The sequence below is a fragment of the Perca flavescens genome, chromosome 11 (assembly GCF_004354835.1).
Source record: "Perca flavescens isolate YP-PL-M2 chromosome 11, PFLA_1.0, whole genome shotgun sequence".
Classification (NCBI taxonomy): Eukaryota; Metazoa; Chordata; class Actinopteri; order Perciformes; family Percidae; genus Perca; species Perca flavescens.
Genome location: NC_041341.1, coordinates 24845546 through 24869022, shown reverse-complemented (window position 1 = coordinate 24869022; position 23477 = coordinate 24845546). Strand labels below are relative to the sequence as shown.

The 23477-nt window shown below is 41.0% G+C and overlaps 1 protein-coding gene across 4 annotated transcripts in view; it reads left to right on the top strand.

Annotated features, from left to right (window-relative positions):
* Positions 1-572: 572 nt before the first annotated feature.
* Positions 573-23477, top strand: part of LOC114564636 (E3 ubiquitin-protein ligase SH3RF3) — an 88990-nt gene continuing 66085 nt past the window's right edge. For all 4 annotated transcript variants that reach the window (XM_028592100.1, XM_028592099.1, XM_028592098.1 and 1 more), the window contains exon 1: positions 573-1321. In XM_028592100.1, the coding sequence (XP_028447901.1) occupies positions 914-1321 (408 nt within the window). In that variant the 5' untranslated portion in view covers positions 573-913. The remainder of the gene's footprint in view (positions 1322-23477) is intronic.

Genomic DNA, 23477 nt, shown 5'->3' with positions numbered 1-23477 from the left:
ACAGAACATTTTAAGTTAAAATGTGTGATAACTTTTTGGAGATCTCAATTGTTCAACCCAGGAGAAACAAAAGATTAGCTGATGTCCACCAGGCGTCGCCAAAAAACAATGTATTTTCCCAAAAGCCCAGTTTTTCAGCTGGATCTAGTTACTGAGGTAATGCAAATGATGTCTACGCCTGTCAGCTGCGTGTCACGCGGTGAGACAGACACCATAATAAATTGATACAAAGTCAGTTTAAGTTTGATGCATATGAATAGAAAGCAAAACAAAACCAAGCAAGACAACCGGAAATCTGTTCTGAAGCACAAACTTGGGTCACGGCGTCTTCATAATGCCATTGAAAATACTGTAGACTACGCCATATAGCTGAGGCTTAATTGACGCACGAGACGAATGTATTAAGTTTACGACTGGTAGGCTACCTGTATTAGTTTGTCTTTGTGAGTAAGTGAGATGACAGAAAACCTTTCAGGAACCTCTCGGGTTCGTTAGAAATGGTGTTTCTTTTTTGACCTGTCTCTGTGTTTGGGTCTCTCGCTCTCTTCCTCCCAGTCTGTATCAATCTGTCTCTAGTGCGTGAGCGCGCGCCGCAGTTCTGATCGGCGCGCGGAAGATGATGATGATGAGAGCGTGACCTCACCGCTTTCTGCACAGCTGCTGGAGAGAGGGGGGAGACACACAGAGAGAAAGCGAGCAACATAAACACGTTGAGGGAGACACAGAGAGAGGTACAGTGGGGAGAACATTCACAACACCGGGGTAGCTACGCTGAGCGCGCGGGGGACTCTGTCGCGGGTCGTCCGTTGGCCGCTTCCCGCTGGTCCGCCTCCCAGAATGTTCTGTGCCCCCGGTTCATTTCTACGGTACACGAACCAGTCGCCGCGGCTTCCCCACGGACACTGAAGCCCAGATGCTCACCCTCTCCGCCGACATGGACGAGTCTTCGTCTCTGCTGGATCTACTGGAGTGCTCGGTGTGCCTGGAGCGCCTGGACACCACGGCCAAGGTGCTGCCGTGCCAGCATACCTTCTGCCGCCGCTGCCTGGAAAACATTGTCAGCTCCCGGAACGAGCTCCGCTGCCCGGAGTGCCGTATCCTGGTGGACTGCGGGGTGGACGACCTACCGGCTAACATCCTTCTGGTTCGCCTCCTGGACGGTATTAAGCAGCGGCCCCAGCGAGGGAGCGGAGGAGGAGTAGGCGGCAGGCAGTCCCTGGCCGGGGGCTCGCTGCAGGGCTACGCAGCCGGGATATCCGCTTCTCCCCCGGGCAGTGCGACCAGAGAGCTGCCCGTAGCCGTCAGGAGCTCCCCTGTGAAGGTTGGTTACTTTCCCACCATCCATATGTGCCCAAACAATGTTTAAATGTTTCACCCTTTTATGAATCCTTGTTTATTCATAAAACACACACTGCTGGAGCTGCTCCCCCCGCGACCCGACACCGGATAAGCGGACGAAGATGGATGGATGGATGGATGGATGTTTATTCATAAAACACACACTTCCATAACATATAGCAAAAAAGTCAAGAGCCCCTGTTCAATTCGGCATCCATAAAACAGTAACAACTTTAAGATTGGTTCTCACTGCACGCTGCTGCCCAGTTCAGCAGTTGAATTTGGTGGAAGAAGATTTTGATGACAATTGTTCAGACCAATTCCTCATTGTTTATCTCTGATGTTTGCTGGAAATTGGGAACAGTGTGTTCAGCATGCTGCCTACACAGATATCCAGCTGCTGTGTGGTTATATAGATGTAAATTGATAGACTATATGCTCTGAATATTCACGCAGTGGTACTGATTGCAGCATAGATTGTTTGCTAACAAGGGAGAGGAACAAACTTGGTAGCAGAGACCAAGTTATGGAACATGGAAACAGAGAAATAGAAAACATCAGAGGTGAACTTCTGTGGCTTTGTCATAGCTGATGACACAGATGTCCACTGACTGATGCATGTGGTCTATTGATTGCTTTATTATCACCAGTTGTGCCTGTGATATTCCCTGATGTGACACTACTTTGGTATCATAAGGAGGGTGTCTTTCCTGTGATACCACTGAGATATAATTAAACTGAACTGACTGATGGAGAGAGAGGAAGAGAGACAGGGAGAAGGTCACCTGTCTGTGATACTGTCGTTGCCATAGTCCTGGTGACGCCCATTGCCCACAGGCTGCAGCAGTGGGGCGTTTCATAACCCAAGCTCAATGGGAGAGAAATGCAGAGCCATGTTTACTTGCTATGCAGTGCATCCTATGCCTTGTCTCGTGGCTGTGATGTGAGATGTGTTGAAGAATTTGCCTGTAATGTGGCAATTAGACAAGAAATGTGATAGCGTCAGCAGTGTGCTGCAAGAAATGTTGGTTGTCACTTTGCCTCCAATTGGAATCTAGGATCTTTCACACAAATCTTGCAAAAATGTCAGGCAGTTGTGGTGAGATAGAAAGGCCTAGTTCTATTGCAGTTTCATTTCCTAAAATTGTTGGTATTATGACGTGCAAAATCTAGGACTGCAATTTACAACTTTTATTTTTAATTAATTATAAGATACCTTTCAAATGTTTTTTTTCCCAAGTCCATTAATTCAATTTTTAAAGTGTTGTTAAATTCACACCTAGACCGGTGCACAGACAGATGATCATGGACATATAAGCAAAGCCTATGCTATGAAATGATAGCAGCTACATATTACATACACAATCATGTCAAACAGAGAAATGCAAGCAGCTCCTCACATTTGAGGAGGTGTCAGTATAGATCATAAAGAAACACTTGATTCATTTGAAAAAAATGACCATGTCCATGACCTCACCTCACTGCCAGCTTTTATTTAAAGAAAGACATGATTTCCAGCCTCAGTACTTCATGTTGTAACTTGTTAAGACGGATGTACTGTATTTGTCTGAGGTGAGCTTGTGTTGTGTGCTTACTCATAAATGCATTGGGATTTCTCAGCGTGCATGAGGGTGGTCGTAGGTAGGTGTGTTCATGTTTGCCCTCAGCAGCTTTTCCTCTGAGTTTAGCGATGTGACCAATAAGAGGGATGCAATGAACAATCAGGCAAATAAAAGCATTGCCATCAGCTTTCTCACCCCCCCAAACCCAAACTCATCTACCCCCCCTACTCAGTACAACAAGACTTAACAGGCAAGCTAGCCATTGATTGAAGCAGTGGAGCACTTTGGTGTGATGAGGTGCAGCAGCAGTGAGCCGTCAGTCATTCATGGCGATGAACAGGAATCCAAACCCTCTGTGACATTTCCACTAACACTTAACAATACATTTAAATTCACTCAATAAACTCTACCGGTCCCTACAGAGCAATTTTAATGCCTGGTACATGAAAAAAAAACACATACAAAAAAGACAATATGGGGTTTTAATTTGTAGAAATTATCTTATTATAACTTTCTATAGAGCCTAAGGATTGTCTTAATTTGGCAGTTTACAATCCCAAGGGATTCACTCACTTTACAGTGTCTTGAAACAGAGAAAAGCAGCTAGTCTTCCCACAGGAAAAGCTGAAAAAATATTAAAAATTTGAATTGTATATGACATAATGGACTATTAGAAAAAAATGACAGATGTTGTGTGACTAGTGTGGAGGGAATGCATGCATGTGATCACATGCACAGTCACACACACAAAAATATACGCAGTGCACACTTACGTCTTAGTGGTGTCCAGTCTGTTTGTTTTAAGAGCCCATGTGGAGAGCACTTCACTGTGTACTGTAGCCTTTATTGCCAGTGAACGCACACACACACACACACACACACACACACACACACACACACACACACACACACACACCACTCAAACACACACCACTCACACACAAACACCCTCACACACACCTACTGTATAACCCATTACCCTCTCCAATCCCCTGCAGTCACTTTGCCCAAGTCTCCTCGAGGCTCCCTTGGGACCAAGACTTGGTGATGAAAGTGTGAATTGATCTCTTCTAACAGTGGGGTGCGTGTATATTCCCCTGCACACAAAGAGCAGGGTTCTTGCAAAGGGAGATAAATCTGACTTTGAGTGACACACTAATGCAGTACCACACACACACACACACACACACAGTTATTGGAGGAGTCACACGGGTCAAACACAACACTCTACGTCATTTGTTAAGGGTTGTAAATGAACATGAATGTGTTGCTATTGAAATAAAAGTGGCAGACATGATGAAAACCCTTGCTGTTTGCGCTCTTTGAGCCTTTGTTGCCTACCTTCTACTTTCAACCAAAACAAGTTACTTTTTTTTGCCTAGCTTCTGACAAACAGACAATTTGCTGGTTCACCTGTTTGCAGCTAAGGGCTTTGTTAACCCCTTAACTGGTCCCTCATATCAGCTGCAGTGTTGGGATGATGTCAGAGATGACTCGCCACATGCTCCCCCGTTTACAGACAGTAGTGTGAAGACACACTGTATGCAAACAAAAGAGATGTTTTAACAATGTGACAGTGTCATGTAAACTAAATAATGGGCCTGCAATACATTTGTGAGAAATGTAGTGTTTTTTTAAAATTCAGATTAGGACAATATGTTTATCAGGCACCAGTCTCAGTTTAGACAAAATTATGCTACTTGAACTCATGCTGAGTCTCTGTCATGGCACTTTTTGGTATTATTATATTACTATCAATTCTGATTCTGATTGCAGTGCTCCTGTTGAATTGTGGTTTTTATCCAATCCTCATTCTGATTCATGGCATATGAGCATGAAAATAAACCAAAATGCAGAATGTTGATTGCAAAAACCTTATTTGCCTGCAAGTCATTTGTCATGGTGCAGGAGAGTTATGTGTTCAGTCCTGTTGGTCTGTCTGTCCGTTAGCTGGATATCCCAAAAATGTGTCATCAGATTTCAATTTATGTTTGTGAAATGTTAGGCCTTGGTCCATGGACAAAGTTAGTAGTTGTAAAAGTATTTATCATCCTTGTGAGATAAGGCATTTTTAAACATATTTTCTACTTTGTCATCAAGTACTTGTGCCTTGTAAGACAGAAAGCTGGCCCATTATGCCGTGATTGTCTATTTTGTGTATTTGACTGCATCCATTGATTCAATCAACACACATTTAAAACATTTCCATTATTGACATAACAAATTTGGAGAATTATGCAGCCTTGGTGGAGGTATGTACTCTTCAAAGTGAGTGTTCTTGCTGTTTTAATTGCGGCTCTGTCGTCCTGCACATTTCTTGCCAAGTCACAGCCTTAATCAATTAGAACAAATCTTCATAGAAACAGTTTACACCGTTATTGTCTAATTTTCCATAGTACAGCATGAGTCTTTCACTGTGATTTGCTTTGATTGGATCAGTTGTCAGTAAACTGCAAAGTTTTAAACAGGCAAATATTTAAGATTGCCTATAACTTAGGCATTAAAATTTTTATGAAATCCATACCCAGCAACGCCACTTGTGGATGACCATGAGAAACTTATTGCAATTTGGTGTTTCTTACTCCACCTGTCCAGTTCCCATCAAAGAAGTGTGTCATAATGATCCCAACCCTTGATCCTCTCGCCTACCTGTATTTACCTGGGTTATTCTGTGGTGACGCCCGAGGTTACCACGGCAACTACAGCAGCAACGACGCCATCTGCTTTCATCTCTAGAGTGAGACGTTGCTGTGCCCTGTCATTCCTACATGTGTACGTGTGTGTGTGCGTGTAAGTATTAGGTGGGGGTTCCAAAAAAGAAATAGTCTGCTACCAATCCCTGTAATGATCCTTTGAACCTGTGTCCTTTGTGTTATATTGTAATAAGGGCACACACACACACACACACACACACACACACACACACACACACACACTCACTCACTCACTCACTCTCTCTCTCTCTCTCTCTCTCTCTCTCTGTCTCTTCCTGCATGCTCTACATCTCCATTAATAGTTTATCTTGATATCTCCCACACCTTTACAATAACACAGTGTGAGAAAGCCTCATTTTACTGTTTCTTCTTACACACAAACACACACGCTGGTGCACAGACGTGCATGCACATTCATTCACATTCATTAGTGTTATAAACCGCCGATCTGTGGCAGTAAACAACAAGCTCTCAGTCATTACCTAGACATTACCCTCTCACTTCATAAATACTAAACGAAGGCCTGACACTGTACATGCATACATACACACACACACACACACACACACACACACACACACACACACACACACACACACACACACACAGTTCATCTTCTCAAGTCTGAGAATATCTCTCTGGACTCATTTCTCCCTCTCTTTGTGTGTGTGTGTGTGTGTGTGTGTGTGTGTGTGTGTGTGTGTGTGTGTGTGTGTGTGTGTGTGTGTGTGTGTGTGCGTGCATGTTTCTCTCTCTGCCTTCTCAAACTTTTTCAGCCCAGATTGTTAAACGAACACACAATGCACAAACATCCTTTTCCTCTGTCACTCTTTTACTCATTCTTTCTCATCTTCTTCTTGCTTTTTCTCTGATGTTCGTGTGAAAAGAACTTAATTAATTTCAGTGTTACCACATAAAGAAGCTTCCCTCCAGAAACAAACGCACACACGTGCAAGCCTTGCCATTTAAGGAGTAGTTAAAACTAGCCGACTACTCTCTGTGGCCCTCGGATCTCTTGGGAAATATGCTGTTTTGTGTGTGTGCACGAGTTTGTGTATGCAGACAAATAATACACATTCATCTTTTTCCATCCTTGTATTTTTGTTTACCAGTTATACTTTCCCTAGAAGACACAGAGCACAATTGGATTATGAATGGTTTGCAGTGAAGCTGCCCATGGCCAGCATTCAACATTTTGTAGTTTAAACTGTTTTGATTGCCAAAATTCACTGTTGTTGTGTTAATGTTTCCTCTGAATTGTTCTCTTATGTGCCTTGAAAAGCATCTGAAAGTGCATTTATTTTTCTCCATTGAAATACAGGGTGGTACTAAAGATATTGTATAAACAGGAAGTATTCAATCAAATTGCCAGTAGATTCTGGCAACTGGTGTATTTTATGTAGACAACAGAGGATAACGGCAACAGCTAGGCCAAATATGATTATGGTAATTTTGTTTATTTTACTGATTTAAAGGCCTGGTAATATCAGCTTGAGGTAAAACTGGATCTGTGTATTGCAAGTTGTAGACTTAGTGGAATATGTGATAATGCAGCAATGCCAAAATGAGCAAGCCTCCTTCTACTCCTTCTCTTTTGCAAAAGGTGATCAATCCTGTCCACTCGAAATCGTGCCGTCATCTGACCAGCTAATATGTTCCTAGTATGTCTTCTTTTTTCATATATCAGTGTTCCCCCACTACTTGTATCCATGTTGCCCTGAAGCTGGGTGATGTCATCTCGAATCAGTCTCATCCTTGGCCCTTTATCAACCTGCTCAGATATGGAGATGGAAGGAGCTGGGTCAGATGGTGGATTGATGGATGTAGGCAGGATGGTGGTCGAGGGCAGCTTATAGCTCGGGTGATGGTGTAATGAGATAGAGTGTGTGTGTGTGTGTGTGTGTGTGTGTGTGTGTGTGTGTGTGTGTGTGTGTGTGTGTATTGTTTAGTTTGGGGGGGTCGATGTGTAATGGGTGTTAAAGCCTAAACAAGCTTTGGAGCTTGACTGCCATTCCCACGGGTGTATGGGTGGAATCCCATCAATCCCATCCCCCAGTTGCACTAATACACAAATGGGCACACACATACACATTAGGTTAAGGGTTAACCCCCTCACTCGTCAAAGTCACTCAACGTCCTATTGTTACTATGGAGATGAGGGTGAGATGTCACTGGCCACTAGTAGAGCCAATACATTTCAGACAGAGGAATGGTGGCGTATTTTGAGGTTGAAATTAAAATTCATCCTATATATATCCTTGGTGTTTGTTTTGACTTGTGTTCTTATTTGGTATACATTATAATTAGGAAAAGGAAGGAATATAAGTGTTATTATTTTTTTGAATTTAGTGTGGAATACAAACAGCACAATAGGTCTTCTCAAATGTCTCTAATGGTAGATATGCAACGCTATGTGGACTTGTTGAAAAAGGCGAAAAAACATCTTGTGTCAATATTCATATATACAGGGCTATGACGTACTCCAGTCGGTAGCGCACCACAGAGAGTCATCAAGTGTACATTTCCAAACACAAAAAGAGAGGATAATTCAAATTCACGCTCAATCGCAAGTGAGTGAAAGAGATTTTACATTTCTACACTCCTCGTTAAGAGCGACTGGATGACGGGCAACTGTGGAATTAGCTTCATGTTGTATGTCACCAATGTTGCCAACTAAAATCAATGTTTTTTTTAAATAAGCAGTTTCTTGGACAACAGAGGAAGCAATGACGCGTGCCATGTTGTGTGAAGCAACTTTATAATTAGTGTGCCATCTAGAATCCTGTCCGATGTGGGTGGGCATTCATGTGCCACTTCCTGGTGGGAAAGTCACAGCTTCTGCACTGGCATCCCATTACATGTTTTCTGGCTAAATGTAACCAGCAAACATTCAGACCAAACCAGAGTTTACCCCCTGCTACCATCTGGGACTGTCAGTGTGTAAAATTACCCCAGGCTGCTTTAAACAGTTTTCTGCAATGTAGGAAAAGTGTTTGAGTCATAGCTTGTGACTCCAGATAGTTTTACGTTGGTGTTGAGAGTCTGCTGACTCCTCCAGCAGCATGCGACATAATGTGTGTGTCTGTTGTAATAACAGATGAGGTTCCACCGGTGATGTGCTTGAAGAAGTGGAACGGTTCTCTTGGGGGAAGAGATTCATGGAAATACACTGTGGTTACTCCAGGTGTCAGGCTGTGCAGGTGTGTGTATGCTTGTGCGTTAATACGCTACAGTCCCTTCCTGTCTTGCTGCAGAAATGCCTCCTCCACCTCCTCCTCATCTTTCTCCGTAATGGAGAGATGTTGAAATGCACCCACCACCCACTTTAGACTTGGCAGGAAACAGAGTCTTGGCGAGAGTCGAGAACAGAGATCAGTGTGCATACACACAGTCACAGACACATACACGGATACACACACATCTGAAGAGAATTTGGAAACATGGCAGCAAATACAGGTCTTCCTCTTCACGGACCTGCTGTTCATTCTCACAGCACTCAACTTCAATTCATCACCAGCAGTGTTTCTGGATCTTTGTAAAGTCATTCCTTTCCCCTCTTTTTTACTTTGCCCGTAGGACTGAATGAACTTTCTGAAGTAGTTCAGTCCCTCCTAGAGGATTTCTTTCTGTAAACCTAACAATAATTTGCTCTCTGAAGTGTGTTAACTGGACTTTTCAGCAGTTTGTCTTGGACTCTTACTACACTTATAAAGTATAGAAAAGGGACTATAGGATGCACTAGAGAGAGATAGGCAATAGAGACTCCAAACATTTTTCTCACATACTGTATGAGGTATTAAATCATTGAAACTCATTGAAATAATTAGAAGATTAGTTTTTAATCACATAATAGTTAAAATATCCTTAATTGGATATCAACAAAAACATACCTCCTATAATAGGAGCAGGAACATGAACATTATAGAAATGTTATTGCAGTGCTAGTGGACTACCATATGGCCACCATAAACTCACTAATGAGTATGACTCATAACAAATTGTGACTACAGGAATATTGTAATGTTGTATTTCCACTGAGGATAAATGTGACATTTGTCTGAAATGTATGCACGTATATGAATTTTTGGGGTCAGATAAGAACTTTTCAGGTTATTTAGGGACACACTCTGATCCACAGTATTCATGGCTGCAGGACAACTGTGATCAGCTTTCCACTCTGACGTCTGTGTCCAAACATCCACTCCTGGCTGTGTGTGTGTGTGTGTGTGTGTGTGTGTGTGTGTGTGTGTGTGTGTGTGTGTGTGTGTGTGTGTGTGTGTGTGTGTGTGTGTGTGTGTGTACTATATGTGCTTATTTGAATTGGCACATGCATGTAGGCTTAGTATGTGGTGATGGTGGTTTGTATGTGGACTTAGAAATGAATGTGCTATGTGTTATGTACTATGCAAATAAATCATCATGTGCATGTGTGTGTTGTTTGGCTGTTTTATGTGTTACAGAAGAATTTCTCAACTTTTATGATGCTGGACTTGAGGTTTTACATTGAGGTTGGTGTGTGTGTGTGTGTGTGTGTTTGTTTGTGTGTGAAGGGGTGTGTAGCGGGTCATGGTAGTATGTTGGAAGGAAAGGTAGTTTGCAGGGAATGTTGGAAGGAAAACGCAAAAGCCTTGAGACAGTTATGTAGTGCATTTTTGGCTTGGGGTCTGGCATATGTATGTGTGTGTATAGGAGGGATCTGGCAGTTTTCTCCCTCCAGTTCAGGGATTATGTAAGCAGTGCGAAGCGAGGGCAAATACCACCCTCCGTCCGGCTGTGTTCTGTATAAACTGGGAACAATGGAAACACTGGGACACTCAAACTCCTCTGCTCTTAAATGTGAAAAGCTTTAGCCTACTCTTTCCAGAGACACTAAGCTGACTGCCATTCTTTCAGGTACTTGATATTGTACAGCCACTAAATCTCTGACCTCAGACCTGTTTATTCTTGCTATTAAGTGTCACCTTAAGAAACCGAGACAGAGAGAGTGAGTGATGGGGAGAAGATGATGATGATGAGACATATCAACAGAGACATGTTGTCATGGTAACATGCACAGAGCAGTCTGGAGCTCATCAGTATTAAATAATTCTACTCTTGACAAAAGAGGAAGGGGTTGATGTTTAGCAAAATGTTTGTGCTTGTAAAAGTGAAGTTTTCCTGACATCCTGTGTTCCAGATAACAAAATGCATGGAATTTGTTTAATGTATATAGGAATTTCAGAAACATTTACAAATGGGTCACTAGTATAAAATATATTGTAAAGGCTAGTACAGGCTGCCAGTGTCCTTGGCAATGGTCTAGTTTGTTTACTGTTATTGCAATGAATCAAATGTCACGCCTAATGTGGTAATGATTTGTAGTCACAAGATTACAGTAGTTAGAGATGACTGTAATCTTGAACATTTGAATTACAAGTCAGTAGTATGGTAATACGCAGAACATTCCAAAAGGCAAAAAGGCCAAACATCTATCTTTTGGGTAGACTTTGTGAATTTTTCTCTTAAAGAACATATCCAGTCTTGCTATGTAAGCAACTAGTTTGAGCCCTTTTCCTATGTATTCCAGTGCCATTCATGTTCAGAGACAGCTTGCCACTTACTTCCTCAGGGAGCCTGTACCAGTATGCGAGAGAGTACGTGTGAGCTTCTCAATAGGGAACTCTAAAGAGCAGCCCAGTGTGAGGATAAAGTGTGTGTTTTGCTAGCTCTTAGTGTAAGGTGCTTATCACAAGCACTTGCTGATAACACTGTTACACTGCGTTACATATGCCAGTACAATACACCAGTGGTTCCCAAGATTTTTCACATTAAGGACATTGACACAAATGGGACCACGGACCCCCATTTAATAAGATTTTATTCACAGGGACCCTCATCTGACAGGAGTTATGCTTATGGATGTTTTATTACAGAAAGTGTATAAAACCCATGACCAAAATAGTCATACATTCTGTAATTGTGTTACTAATGGATGGAATTATTCAAAATATATAGATATATAAATAAATGATTCCCCTTTTTGCTGGGGACCTCCTGGAACCCCCTTAAAGATTTATGGGGCTCCTCAGAACCCACAATAGTGATCTATGATACACCATAACATCTGTGTAACTAGAGAAGAAAGCATGACAGTGAAAAAGCATAGTTACAGCATCAACCGTCATTTAAATGTCAAACTACCCTAAACCAGCAAAACACTGCACTGGAAAAAAGGCAAAACTGTTCAAAATTACTAGGCTACATTTAAGAAAGGAAGAATGCACATAGCAACTCTCATTAATTTTTCCAAGCTAAGTTTAATGGGGCATTACAGCAATTTAATATGCACTTTCTTTAAGTTGATGGACTTGCGAGAGTCAGAATAAAAAAAGAATGGTCGAAATCGCAGCTTTTTAACTAGTCTCAAGTATGAGTCAAGCCCCTAAAACACCGGATACGTTTCCCATAATGCAACTTAATAGCCCCTTTCTTGCCTAGTACAACCTCAGGTCTTCTCACTCCTCAACCCCAATGCATAACACAGGATTTCTACTAAAAGAATGTAGTGTCTAAGCCCAAGCAATTACATTATCAGGGTTATTGCCACAAAAGACACTGCTGAACTATTCTCACAGGCTCAGTAGTTAAGTAAACTGAACGTCAAGTGAATAGTAAAATTAGTGGATTGACTCTTTAGCAGAAAATCCAAACTAGCATTACTTTAAAACATAGCAAATTACAATGTAAAATCTATAATCACACATTAATCAAACACAGGCGGACATCTAATAATAGAAGATGTGTTTCAATATTGTATCATCTTATTTAACTGGCACAAAAAGTTAGTTCTCTTGGAATACTAAAGCCCTCAGTGTCTTGCTCTGCCGCTGTGCATCACTGTCATCTCTTTCATCTTTCGTTTTCTCCTTCCTTCGCTCCCTCTTTTTCAATACTCGCATCTCTGTCTTTGAGTGATGTTTGTCCTCTTGGAGAGAGACTTCTTGGGAATGATTGCAGCCACTTCTCCATTCAGCTCTCCATTCATTCTCTTCATCAGTCCTCAGACAGCTGGCCGAGGTCCAAACTCATCTCCAGCTCCCTTTGCCCAGTCCTGCCAGCTCTATTAAAACACCATTGGTCATCATGCTGTTGTCTGGCACAAGCTGCATATCGCTGCCATCAGGAACCCTCATAACATGCCCAATAACAGTCTTTTGTTGAAACTGGGAAAAACAGCCTTGCAGCTTGACCATATCTATTTTAAGGGTTATGTCTTTCACACAGAGACTCCTTCAGTTAATGAGTAGTATTTATTTGTTGTCTTGCCATTAGCATCATTGGCAAAACATTGTTTACACTGTATCTACTGCCATCATCATCTTTAAATCAAACAATGTCAGAAATTCTTGTCAGAACTGGAATTAAATATGTTTATTTCCTCATTGTCACCATGATGATAACCACGATTGTGTCTCCTGGCTCATTGTGTACTCAGTTTTGTTCTTCTTTTTGAAGCATTTTCTTTTGACGTTTCACTTTTCTGTCTCGCTTTCATAAGATATGTTTTTGCTTCCTCCTCTGCCTGTGCACAGTTTGTCCTGTGGTTTAACGCAGTCTTGTAGTTTGTTAATGAGGCTTTTAAATTAATACTAGGAGTGCTTTGTTAGAACCTCCCTGCTACTGCAAATATGGCAGTATCGTGTTCATGTTAAAATCTGTATCATGTAAAGTCTGCATACAAACCAAAGTTATTCTCAGGTTATTCTCCAGTATAGTCATATTATTATTATAACATTGTGTGTGTGTGTGTGTGTGTGTGTGTGTGTGTGTGTGTGTGTGCGTGCCATGGTCATTTGCATTTAGCATTTAGTATTTTCATACACAGGGAATGAAAGTGCAATACGCGGTTTCCAGCCTCATAGCCACAGTGTCGGAAGGAATCTTGTTTTGTTTTTTAAATACATGTTTCAAGTTGAGTTATCTAGACGTTAAGGGGTTAAACAAAAAGTTTAAAAAAATGCTGCTGGTACAGAGTAATCAATAAAGAAAGTATGTATTGTTACTATTGAAGTGAGTATGGAATGTTTCAAATAGTAAATCGCAGCCTTAAAATCAAAGATACTGGCCCAGCATTATTGGCTCTTATTAAAGCTGCTAAATAATAGTTATCTGCCAGTGCCTTATCATTCTGAAGCACAAAAAGCTGCACAAGAGAAACCTCTTCCATCCAGACAAAAAAAAAAAAAAAGAGATTATATAGGTTTGGGAGGAAATCATTTCTGCTCATGAAAATTGAAGTTAAAGTCAACTACAAGTTGATACTTTTGATACCATAACCATAATTTGATAACTTCTTTTAAACTTTTAAAGAAGTGACACAAACTATTTGTCCCACCATGAATGTAATTTGTCACAGAGCAACCTGAACAGCAGTGTCCTGTCATGGCCTAGTTCCACCGTCATGCCATCATGTCCTAGAACTTTTGTCTTAGGCAATCAAGACTAAAACTAGGCTAAAACTGAACGCAGCATTGAACAAAAGTCTTATGTGGATCATCATAGTATTTTTTTTTTTTTTCAGTCTTCAAAGAGGCTGGCAATGGTTGTGATGGCAGCATTAATCAACTGGGTGGAAATGTGCTGGAGAGCCACAGGAGATACTGGCACAGTAGTAAAACTGGGACAGTGTCAGACCCTGCAGCCATGGCTTTCCCGTTTCCTCCCTGAAAAAACACATTCTTTTATACATTAACCCCATTTCTCTCTTCATCAACACACTCCGCCTTTCTATCTAGCCCTCCTCCATGCGTCCTCTCTCTCTTTTGTCTTCCCAGTATCCCAGCTCCGTTCAGTTCCATTATTCTTCTTGGTAATGAAAAGATAAACTCAAATGGTAATTGTCTATTGTTGACATATAATTACAGGTAATATGCATGTCAGTGCCATAATAGGAAGGAAACCTACGACGGCAGAGGGTGCTTTTGAAACCGGTTCACCCAATGGAAGATACTGTCACAACAATAAGCGTATCTGGAAAAATAGAGTTTTTAATAAAGCTGACAGTGTCTTACAAAAAATAATTAAGACATATATTTTTAAAATCAAATACAAAACAGATTTCTGATACAACTGTTTCACAGTGAACTGTTACGCTATTGTGTTGAAAGTTTAATGTGAGGAATGTAACTTTTTTTCTTGTAACGATATAAATCCTCTTTATTTGTAGCTTTACAGGGCTGACAAACTGTGAAAAAAAGGTTACATATGTCATCACCTGTGACTGTTCAGTATTTCTGACTCACTTAACTAAGGCCGTGGTTACACTTAATCTGGCGCATCTGATCACAAAAGTCATTAAAAAGACAAGTGCCTGGCCGGGTTGGCTCAGTGGTAGAGCAGGCATACGTATACTGAGAGGTTTATGCCTCAACGCAGAGGTCCAGGGTTTGAATCCAACCTGTGACAATTTCCTGCATGTCTTCCTCTCTCCCCTTTCTAACCTAGCTGTCCTGTCAAATAAAGGCTGTAAAGCCCAAAAATGTGTCTTTAAAAAGATAAATAAAAGACAAGTGTAACCATGGCCTGAGTAGCGGCAGAAGCACCCAGTTGAAACGTGTAATTGCACAAAAAAATAATACAGTTTTATCACAGTTGTATTATGGCAGTGTTTAATACTTCCCAGCGATTGTCACACACACAGTTTACTAATTTGAGTGGTTTACATTGTCATAGTTATGCAAGCCAGATCCACTGTGGCTCCTTTGATCAAATCGTGCAGTTACTAAATAACCAAACAGACATCCGTGTTCTTGTGCAAATGAAACTAGTTGGTCATAGCTTGTTTTTTGCCAGCATAAAAACTCATCAGGACCACTGGAGTCACACAATATACCTCTTTTTGTTTTCACCCAGCACCATCAGTTCATTGGAGCAACAGCTGTGTGTGTTTGTTTCTTTCCACCAGGTCTGACAAGAATGCCTGAAGCACTGCATGTATAGAGATTATAGAGATTTATCTGTAGACTGGAAACAATCATTTCTAAAAATGAAAATCCATTATTATTTTAGGAAAAACTCATGATCGTTACAGGAATTGTCAGTTTATGCAAACATGCAAACATATAAAGAGACTATTGTTTCACATAGATAAATCATCATATCATCAAAATCAAATCATATAAGCAAATATGTGCTTTTAGGTTGATTGTAGTTATTGTACCACAGTGTTGTTTGTAAAAACAAATACCCCGTCAAAAAAAGCTTTGGAAAAAAACATCAAACAATATAAAAAACATGTCAACGTCCGGAGAAAAAACCCTGTCAAAGAGTAAAAAAAACAAAAAAAAACACCTGTCAAAAATGTAAACAAAAACGTAAAAAAAAAAAAAAAAGCATCAAACGCCAACTCAATTCTTTATTGTCCAACAGCACATTTAAATCAAATGATTATGATACGATGATGCCCCAACGGGCAAGTGCATTGTTATATTTACTTGCCCGACGTGGCGTTTTACTTGCCCCGGGCCATCGGGCCGCCCTTATTGTTGAACCCTGCGTTATTGTATGTATTGTTGTAATTCCAAATAAAATTTCTAATCAATACTTATGGACATTATAGTGACCTCTGGACTTTTAATGAGTCTAGAACTGTTAACCAAAAGAGACATCCTTTATCCTTGGCTGCACATTTGCCCTACTCTATATTTCACTGCACTTCCCGGACAAGTTTCCTCTCAAGAGAAGCTGCTCTCCACTCTCCATTACCTATCTGTCAGTGTGTTGTGGTGGGAGAGCGCTGCTCCTACAGGGAATGAGAAGAGCCCATGTAGTTGTTACCACGATTACCTAACACCAGCCCCTAACACACACACACACACACACACACACACTGAGAATGTGTGATAATTCCACCCTGTTCTTGTCACCCTGCACACCTGCAGCCATGATGATACCAAAAGTAGTCCGACATCCCCACCATGCCCTCTCAGATGTCAAAGCTTCTTTCCAAAATGACTAGCACACGAGCAAACTTCTCAAAGCAGTCCTCTGTTTCAGCTACATCATAACTTAACTTTGACAAAAATAAACCCAGACATGATGCCTACTTAATTGTCTGTAATGCATGGTTTTGCTTTGAAACTGTAACCCAAGTGATGCTGCAAGGTCCTGTAAAATCATGAAATAGTGTGTCTACACAAACTTCTGGGCAGAAAGTCAGCATTTATTTTCCTGCCTTTTCCAAACACCCCTAATAGATATTCTCAGTGTACACTTTGAAGAGTGACTACTGGGGCAAAGAAAAATAGCAATATTTTAGAGGATTTTCTTGGATTCTCGCTACTCTCACTGTGTGTTTACATATCGTTGTGAAGCTGGCGATTCTTTAGTGTCTCACACTCAAGGGAGGAGACACGGCTTTGTCTCTCCGAGGCTTGCTTTTTTATTTTGATTACAGTTTTGCTGTGGTGGTGTAAATTTAAGCTGTGCTCCAGTATACATTCAAAATATTCTTACCGCCCACAGTGGCTAATAGGGTTATCATCCTCAATACCACTCACAGAATTTACCAGTAAGTAGCCAGTGACCCATGCTGATGATGACCCATCCTGACCGGAAACTGTAAATTGGTTTTGAATGTCAGTGTCCTGGGTCTTCCCCCCTGCCCATTGTCCAAGGCATGATGGGAAAGGCTCCCCCTACATGTAGCATTTTGGGCTGCGTCCCAAACAGTGATGCTACAACAGGTGTTTTTTTTGATAGCTGATGGACAACACCTGCTGTGACATCACTGGTTGGGGTGTGGTCAGAGGTGCAACATGCATTTCCGCTAATAACAAAGCAGTCCAGCAGCAGTGTTGATGCCTTTTATGATTCAGTGCACTAGTGCAGTAGCTAGGGTACACTTTAATATGACTACTAGGAGAAAACTAAATACAAAATATACTCTATAAGTGATAAAACATTGTACAGTAGCCGCTACCCTCTTCAATTAACTAATGGCCATGCTCCAGTTCTGCTGTTGCCCTGTTGTAATACTTACTCTTTGTTCTCTGCACTTTCTTTCTCTCCCTCTGGTTTTTGAGTGACACTACAGTGCTTCTTTATATCTGCTGAATTCAGCTGCTGCAGCTTTAGACACACACACTCACACACATTCTCACACTTTTTAAGACATAAAACCATGTCAGCAGGAAGGCTTTTCCTGGCGGCCTGTTCTTCTGTGCATTGTATGATCTTGGCTATATTAAAGGAAACACTTTGCAGTCACACCTATTCAGTCACGCTCTCGTTCCCTCTTCTATCGCCACCAGAAAATTGAATTTCTACCGCTGTTGTTCCCTGTGATGTCCCTGTCCCAGATAAGTCACTCATGTCCCTCTATGCATGCATATACACACATACTCATTTACACACATGCACACAATAGTAGGCCAACACTTTTGTTTTGTTGACAATTGCTAATGCTGTAGCTGGTATTTCTGCTCATATTTAATGACTTCCAGATTGTCTGTTTCCATGCCAAAAAAATAGTTAGTCTTCTCTCAGATTTGTATTCTTGTCAGCTTTGAAAACCATTTGAATACAGAATTAGATTTAGGGCATAAGACACTGAAACTCAAATCCAAGATATTACCACCAGTCCTACCCTCACAAATACTTAATATAATACCTAAAAAGATTCAAGTTCCGACATTTCTTTATGGCATTTATGATCTTATTGAACGTTAGACAGGAGAAACAGACAGGAAATGAAGGGAGAGAGAGAGAGAGAGAGAGAGAGAGAGAGAGAGAGAGATGCAACCAAGGTTGCCAGCCACATTCCAACAGGAGACATTGCTATTACATGGTCAGCACCTCAAACCCCTAGGACACCAAGGTCCTCCTAGTTTACATTCAGTTCAACAAATTCAAGTTTGATTCACATGCACGTCTTCCTTTACAAACTAGTTGATTCAAACAGATAGTAATAAACAACAATTTTTTCTCTGTTTTTGAATATCTTTAGGTTTTGGACTGTTAGACAAAATAAGCAAATTGAAAACATCACTTTGGGCTCTAGTAAATTGTGATTGATTGATTTTTCACTATTTTGAACGACAAAACGATGAATCAACCAATTTGAAAAATAGTCAGCAGCGCTGAAAGAATTACTCAGTTAATTGATCAGTCAATCAAGAGAAACTATTTTCTGGATTGATAAACTACCTCAGTCATTTGTCAAGCAAAAATGTCAAACGTTCTCCGGTTCTCAAGTTCCAATATGCAGATGCGATGCTTTTCTTTGTCAAATATATTAGTAAATTGAAAATAGTAATGTTTTTAACTTCATTTTCTGGGAAATTATAACGGTATTGTTTCACTACTGTCTGACATACAGTATAATGAGGAATCACTGCGACTGGTGCAAACTGTAGTACACTGTGGCTTTGTGGCGTCTCTAGCATTGAGCATAAAGTTATTTCATAATATTGACAGACAGTAGTGTGTTAACATGGCCTTCACATTCATCAAACAGGAATCCTTGCATAACTGTCACAGTGCATTTCTTATGGTTAAATGTTTCCCTCTTTCTACAACAGTCATATGTTTTATTTCCATATGGGGGAGACAGTAATCAGCTTGATTGTGTGTATAAGTATAGTTCTTTGTATTCTCACTATACGATAAAGTAAAGAATTTCTGCTGACTGACATTCCTATTCGCAGACAGGCTACATTCCCAGCCACAAGCTGCACATGCTCTAAGAAACCACACACTCTCTCTCTCCCTCCCTCTCCCTCCCTCTCTCTCTCTCTCACACACACACACACACACACACACACACACACACACACACACACACACACACACACATTCAGAGGACAATGGTTTATGTCTAACAGGAAGATTTGTGGCATTTGCAAAACACTCACACTCACCGGACTGATTGAGCAGTCTGTAACAACAGATGGCTCTGAACCCTGCAGATGTTTGTGTGTGTTGCTGTTGTCAATTGTGAATAAAGAGTACTTGTTTTCCATAATTGAGTCTTATGACTGGCGTGTTGCTCATGAGGCACAAACACACACACACACACACACACACACACACACACACACACACACACACACACACACACAGAAAAAGATTGATTTGGTTTTGATTGGTTTTCCAATAGCATTTTCTTCTTCTTTCACACCAATGGACACTGATCGATTAGCTACTGGTGGTCCATAAGTAGACAGGTGTGGTAATCTGGTATCCCACTGGTGGTCTACAGACATCCGTGTGTGTTTGTGTGTGTGTGTGTGTGTGTGTGTGTGTGTGTGTGTGTGTGTGTGTGTGTGTGTGTGTGTGACATTTAGAGCCAGTCTGGTGTCTGTTCGCAGGGCTGAGGCTTCACTGTATGTGGTATATGAGCTGCCAATGTGTGTGTGTGTGTGTGTGTGTGTGTGTGTGTGTGTGCGAGAGTGTTTGTGTGTGTCTCCTTGGCCACTTCTGTTTGACCTGCCATCTGAATGAGGTATTTGACAGCACCGTCCCAGAAAAAGCACAGTGCAATATGATGAACTAAACCAAGTTAATATTGATAATGATAAGCTCCTCTATTGATACCTGTGGGGTTTTCTGAACGTTGGGAACTGAGCAGGGATGTTATGTCCTGTTTCAGGACACCATTGTGTTGTTTTTAACTCTACAGCATAGAAGAATCTAACAGGCTTTGATACTTGCTAGAATTAATTAATTGCTGGTTTTGGTATTTTCATGGGGTTCACTGATAATGAGAAAAATGGAGATTCTAAGAATAGAACCCTTATATGCAGTTTACAATAATATTTCCACAAATCCTTTAGATTCTTGGTAAATTACTTAAACCACTTATCGATTATTAAAATAGTTGGCTTTTCATTTTCTGATAGTCGACTAATCCATTATTTGATTAATAGTTTCAGCATTAATCTGGACTAAAATCAATTTGTGTAAAAATAAAATCACTTCACCTCACCTCTCCTCACGTCACTTCTTCACTACACTACAGTTGAGACTATAGTTGGCCGGTGTGAAATGGAACAAACAGAAAAGACGTATACTTGAGCTAATGTGCCTCTCTTATACTAATTTATTTCAACCCATTCAAATGCAGTCACCAGTAATTCCACTAAAATAATGCTGTGGAGTACAAATGGGTTTAAGTCAGTGTAATCTGATTCAGTCTACTTTAATTCACTGCCATCTAGTCCTCCTCACTCCACTATAGTCTTGATATGATATTCCGTATAATCCACTAATTCAGTATTATCAGTTTTAGAACCGCATGATCCAGTTCAGTTCAATACAATCCCATTTCAGTCCCGTATAATCTGGTTCAGACCAGTTCAGTTCACATTGTGAGGATGTGAATGTGTTTTTGGTCCCAGCGGGGAGACAAATGCTCTCAGTCCCTCTCTCTCTCTATCTCTCTCTCTCTCTCTGCGTGAACGAGGTTATGATTGACCCCGCTAAGTAGACAGATGGAGGAAGGTGTGTGTGTGTCTGCATGTGTCCGTCTGTACCAGCAGTAGCACCCCCTGGCTTTGTGGTTTTGGCCAGACTACTCTGTCACACACACACACACACACACACACACACACACACACACACACACACACACACACACACACACACAGAGTTGTATTTGCTACACTACTTAGATGTCTGGCCACAGTCTGTCAAAGATCTTTGCACGTGTGCATTGTAAACATACAGCTAATGTATAATGTGTGTATGTGAGACAGTAAAAAATAATCATTGTTGGTTGAGTGCACCTCAGACTAACTGGATCACGATTATGGCTACAACCTACTCCCCACGCTGTATTATTTGCAGCATGTGAGTAGGCTTGCATGATAAATCGTCATAACATCGCAATCTCGATTCACCCCTGTTCGCGATTTAATTTTTAAATGACTTCGATTTTTTTTCTTCTCTCCTTCAATTAATTTATTGAAAGCATTTGACATTGACATTAACATGTTTTAATTATGTAAAGACATGTTCAAGGAGTTCAGATAGAGCCTGTATCAGGGCCATATTTAGGTCAGTGTGTTATATGTCACTATTTTCGGTAGCCTACTGTACTTAAATGGCCAGTATGTACTTTTTTACTTTCTTTAGTCATTGAAGCCTCTATGTTTACAGGCTTGTGGGGATGTGCAATGTGCTATAGGTGCCAAAAAGAATCTATGTTTGGTACCGCCAATTTCTTTTGTTTTGTCATGGTTCATGTGTGCAATAAACATTACACTTCGTGAGAAAAAAATCGTGGCAGAAAATAGTGATATCAATTCTAAGCTAAAAAATCGTGATTCATATTTTAGCCCGAATCGTGCAGGCCTACATGTGGCCTCAAAGATAAACTTTTCAAAGTTGTGTTACTGTCTGTTTGTTCAGGAAAAGGTTGTAGGTGCTATAAAGAGACACACAGGGCAAAAAACGAGAAATAAACAGAGAAAGGTAGAGAGACTTAAAGGTTTGGTTCAGTGACCTAAGCTCCCTCTCTCTCTCTCTCTCTCTCTCTCTCTCTCTCTCTCTCTCTCTCTCTCTCTCTCTCTGGGGTCTTGCAGCTGCTCCAAGCTGTCCTACGGTAATGATGTCAACAAGCAGCTGCAGCCTAGTGATGACATCGACAACCCACCCAACAGAAACACCCATATCCACTCACATGCACTGATGTTTACTTGTCAGCTCTCTCGATTTCAATAATTGAACATTAGGCAATTGCACTTGTTTCCACGCAGCTCCATCTATTTCAAAACAAAATAGAAGATAGAAGAGAAACCTTGGTAGGGCATACTCAAAGTGAGATCCCCCTCAAGGACGATCTGTTGATGGGTTCCGAGAGTGGGCTGGCGGCTGATTGTCTCTGCTGTTGTATAATGGAAGTCAACACTGGATGAGGGATTCAGTTGGCTGCCTACAGAGTAAGAAGTGACTTGGTGTACAGGGAAGGTGTGATTTGTCAGAGTTGCTTGTCAACACCTCATGGATGTGATGCACCCATGAGGTGTTAGATGGCTCTGTGAAGAATATATGTTAACTGTATATAAACATCACTTCATCACCCATAATCAGTGTATTCACTTTCAACATCTCTTTTATTTACATTTGAACCTTACGCTGTCCTCCTTATCGTTGTTGTCCTCGCGTGCCCTCTTCCTGGATCCTCCAGGCAGAGGGTCATCCACGACATCTGCAGCGGACTGGTTGACCCCCACGTCAACCTCAGCAACAACTTCCGACTGGTTCTGTGTGCTGTAAATTAACTCAACACACAAAGTCCTGTCACAAGCATCTGGAGACAGGACTTTGTGTCCTATTATTTTGTACACCTATGCATAATTATTGTGTGTGGTTCCAGTGTCAGATCAACAATTATCAAAGGCCTGTCTATGAAGTTTTGGCAACTGGAGCACACCTTCTGACAGCGCATTAAGTTCAGCAGACTCTTGTAATTTCTGCCCTGCATAAAAGCCGACTATCTCCTCTGTCCATCAACATGCAGTGAAGATTTAACTGCCTTTCCCGATCACACACCTTTTGTGAAGCAGGTTTCTCGAAATTACAGATTAGAGTGGATGTAGACAATGCCATCCCATCGCATTATATAGAAACAAGCCCACATTTCTCACTAAGGGGTGAGTTATTTTTATTTATTTTTCTAATTATTATGCTTGGTATTTGAGGCAGAGTACTGTATTTCCAACACAGGACCACACCCACTATCACTGGTGAGTATGGTGTAACAGACTGAACTATTTCAACCAAAGAGGGTAAAGAGACACTGCTCTTCAGCCTCAAATTAAGTTATCTTTTTTTTAAACATTTTATTCAATTACATGGTTAAAAATAATTTGATAACATATAA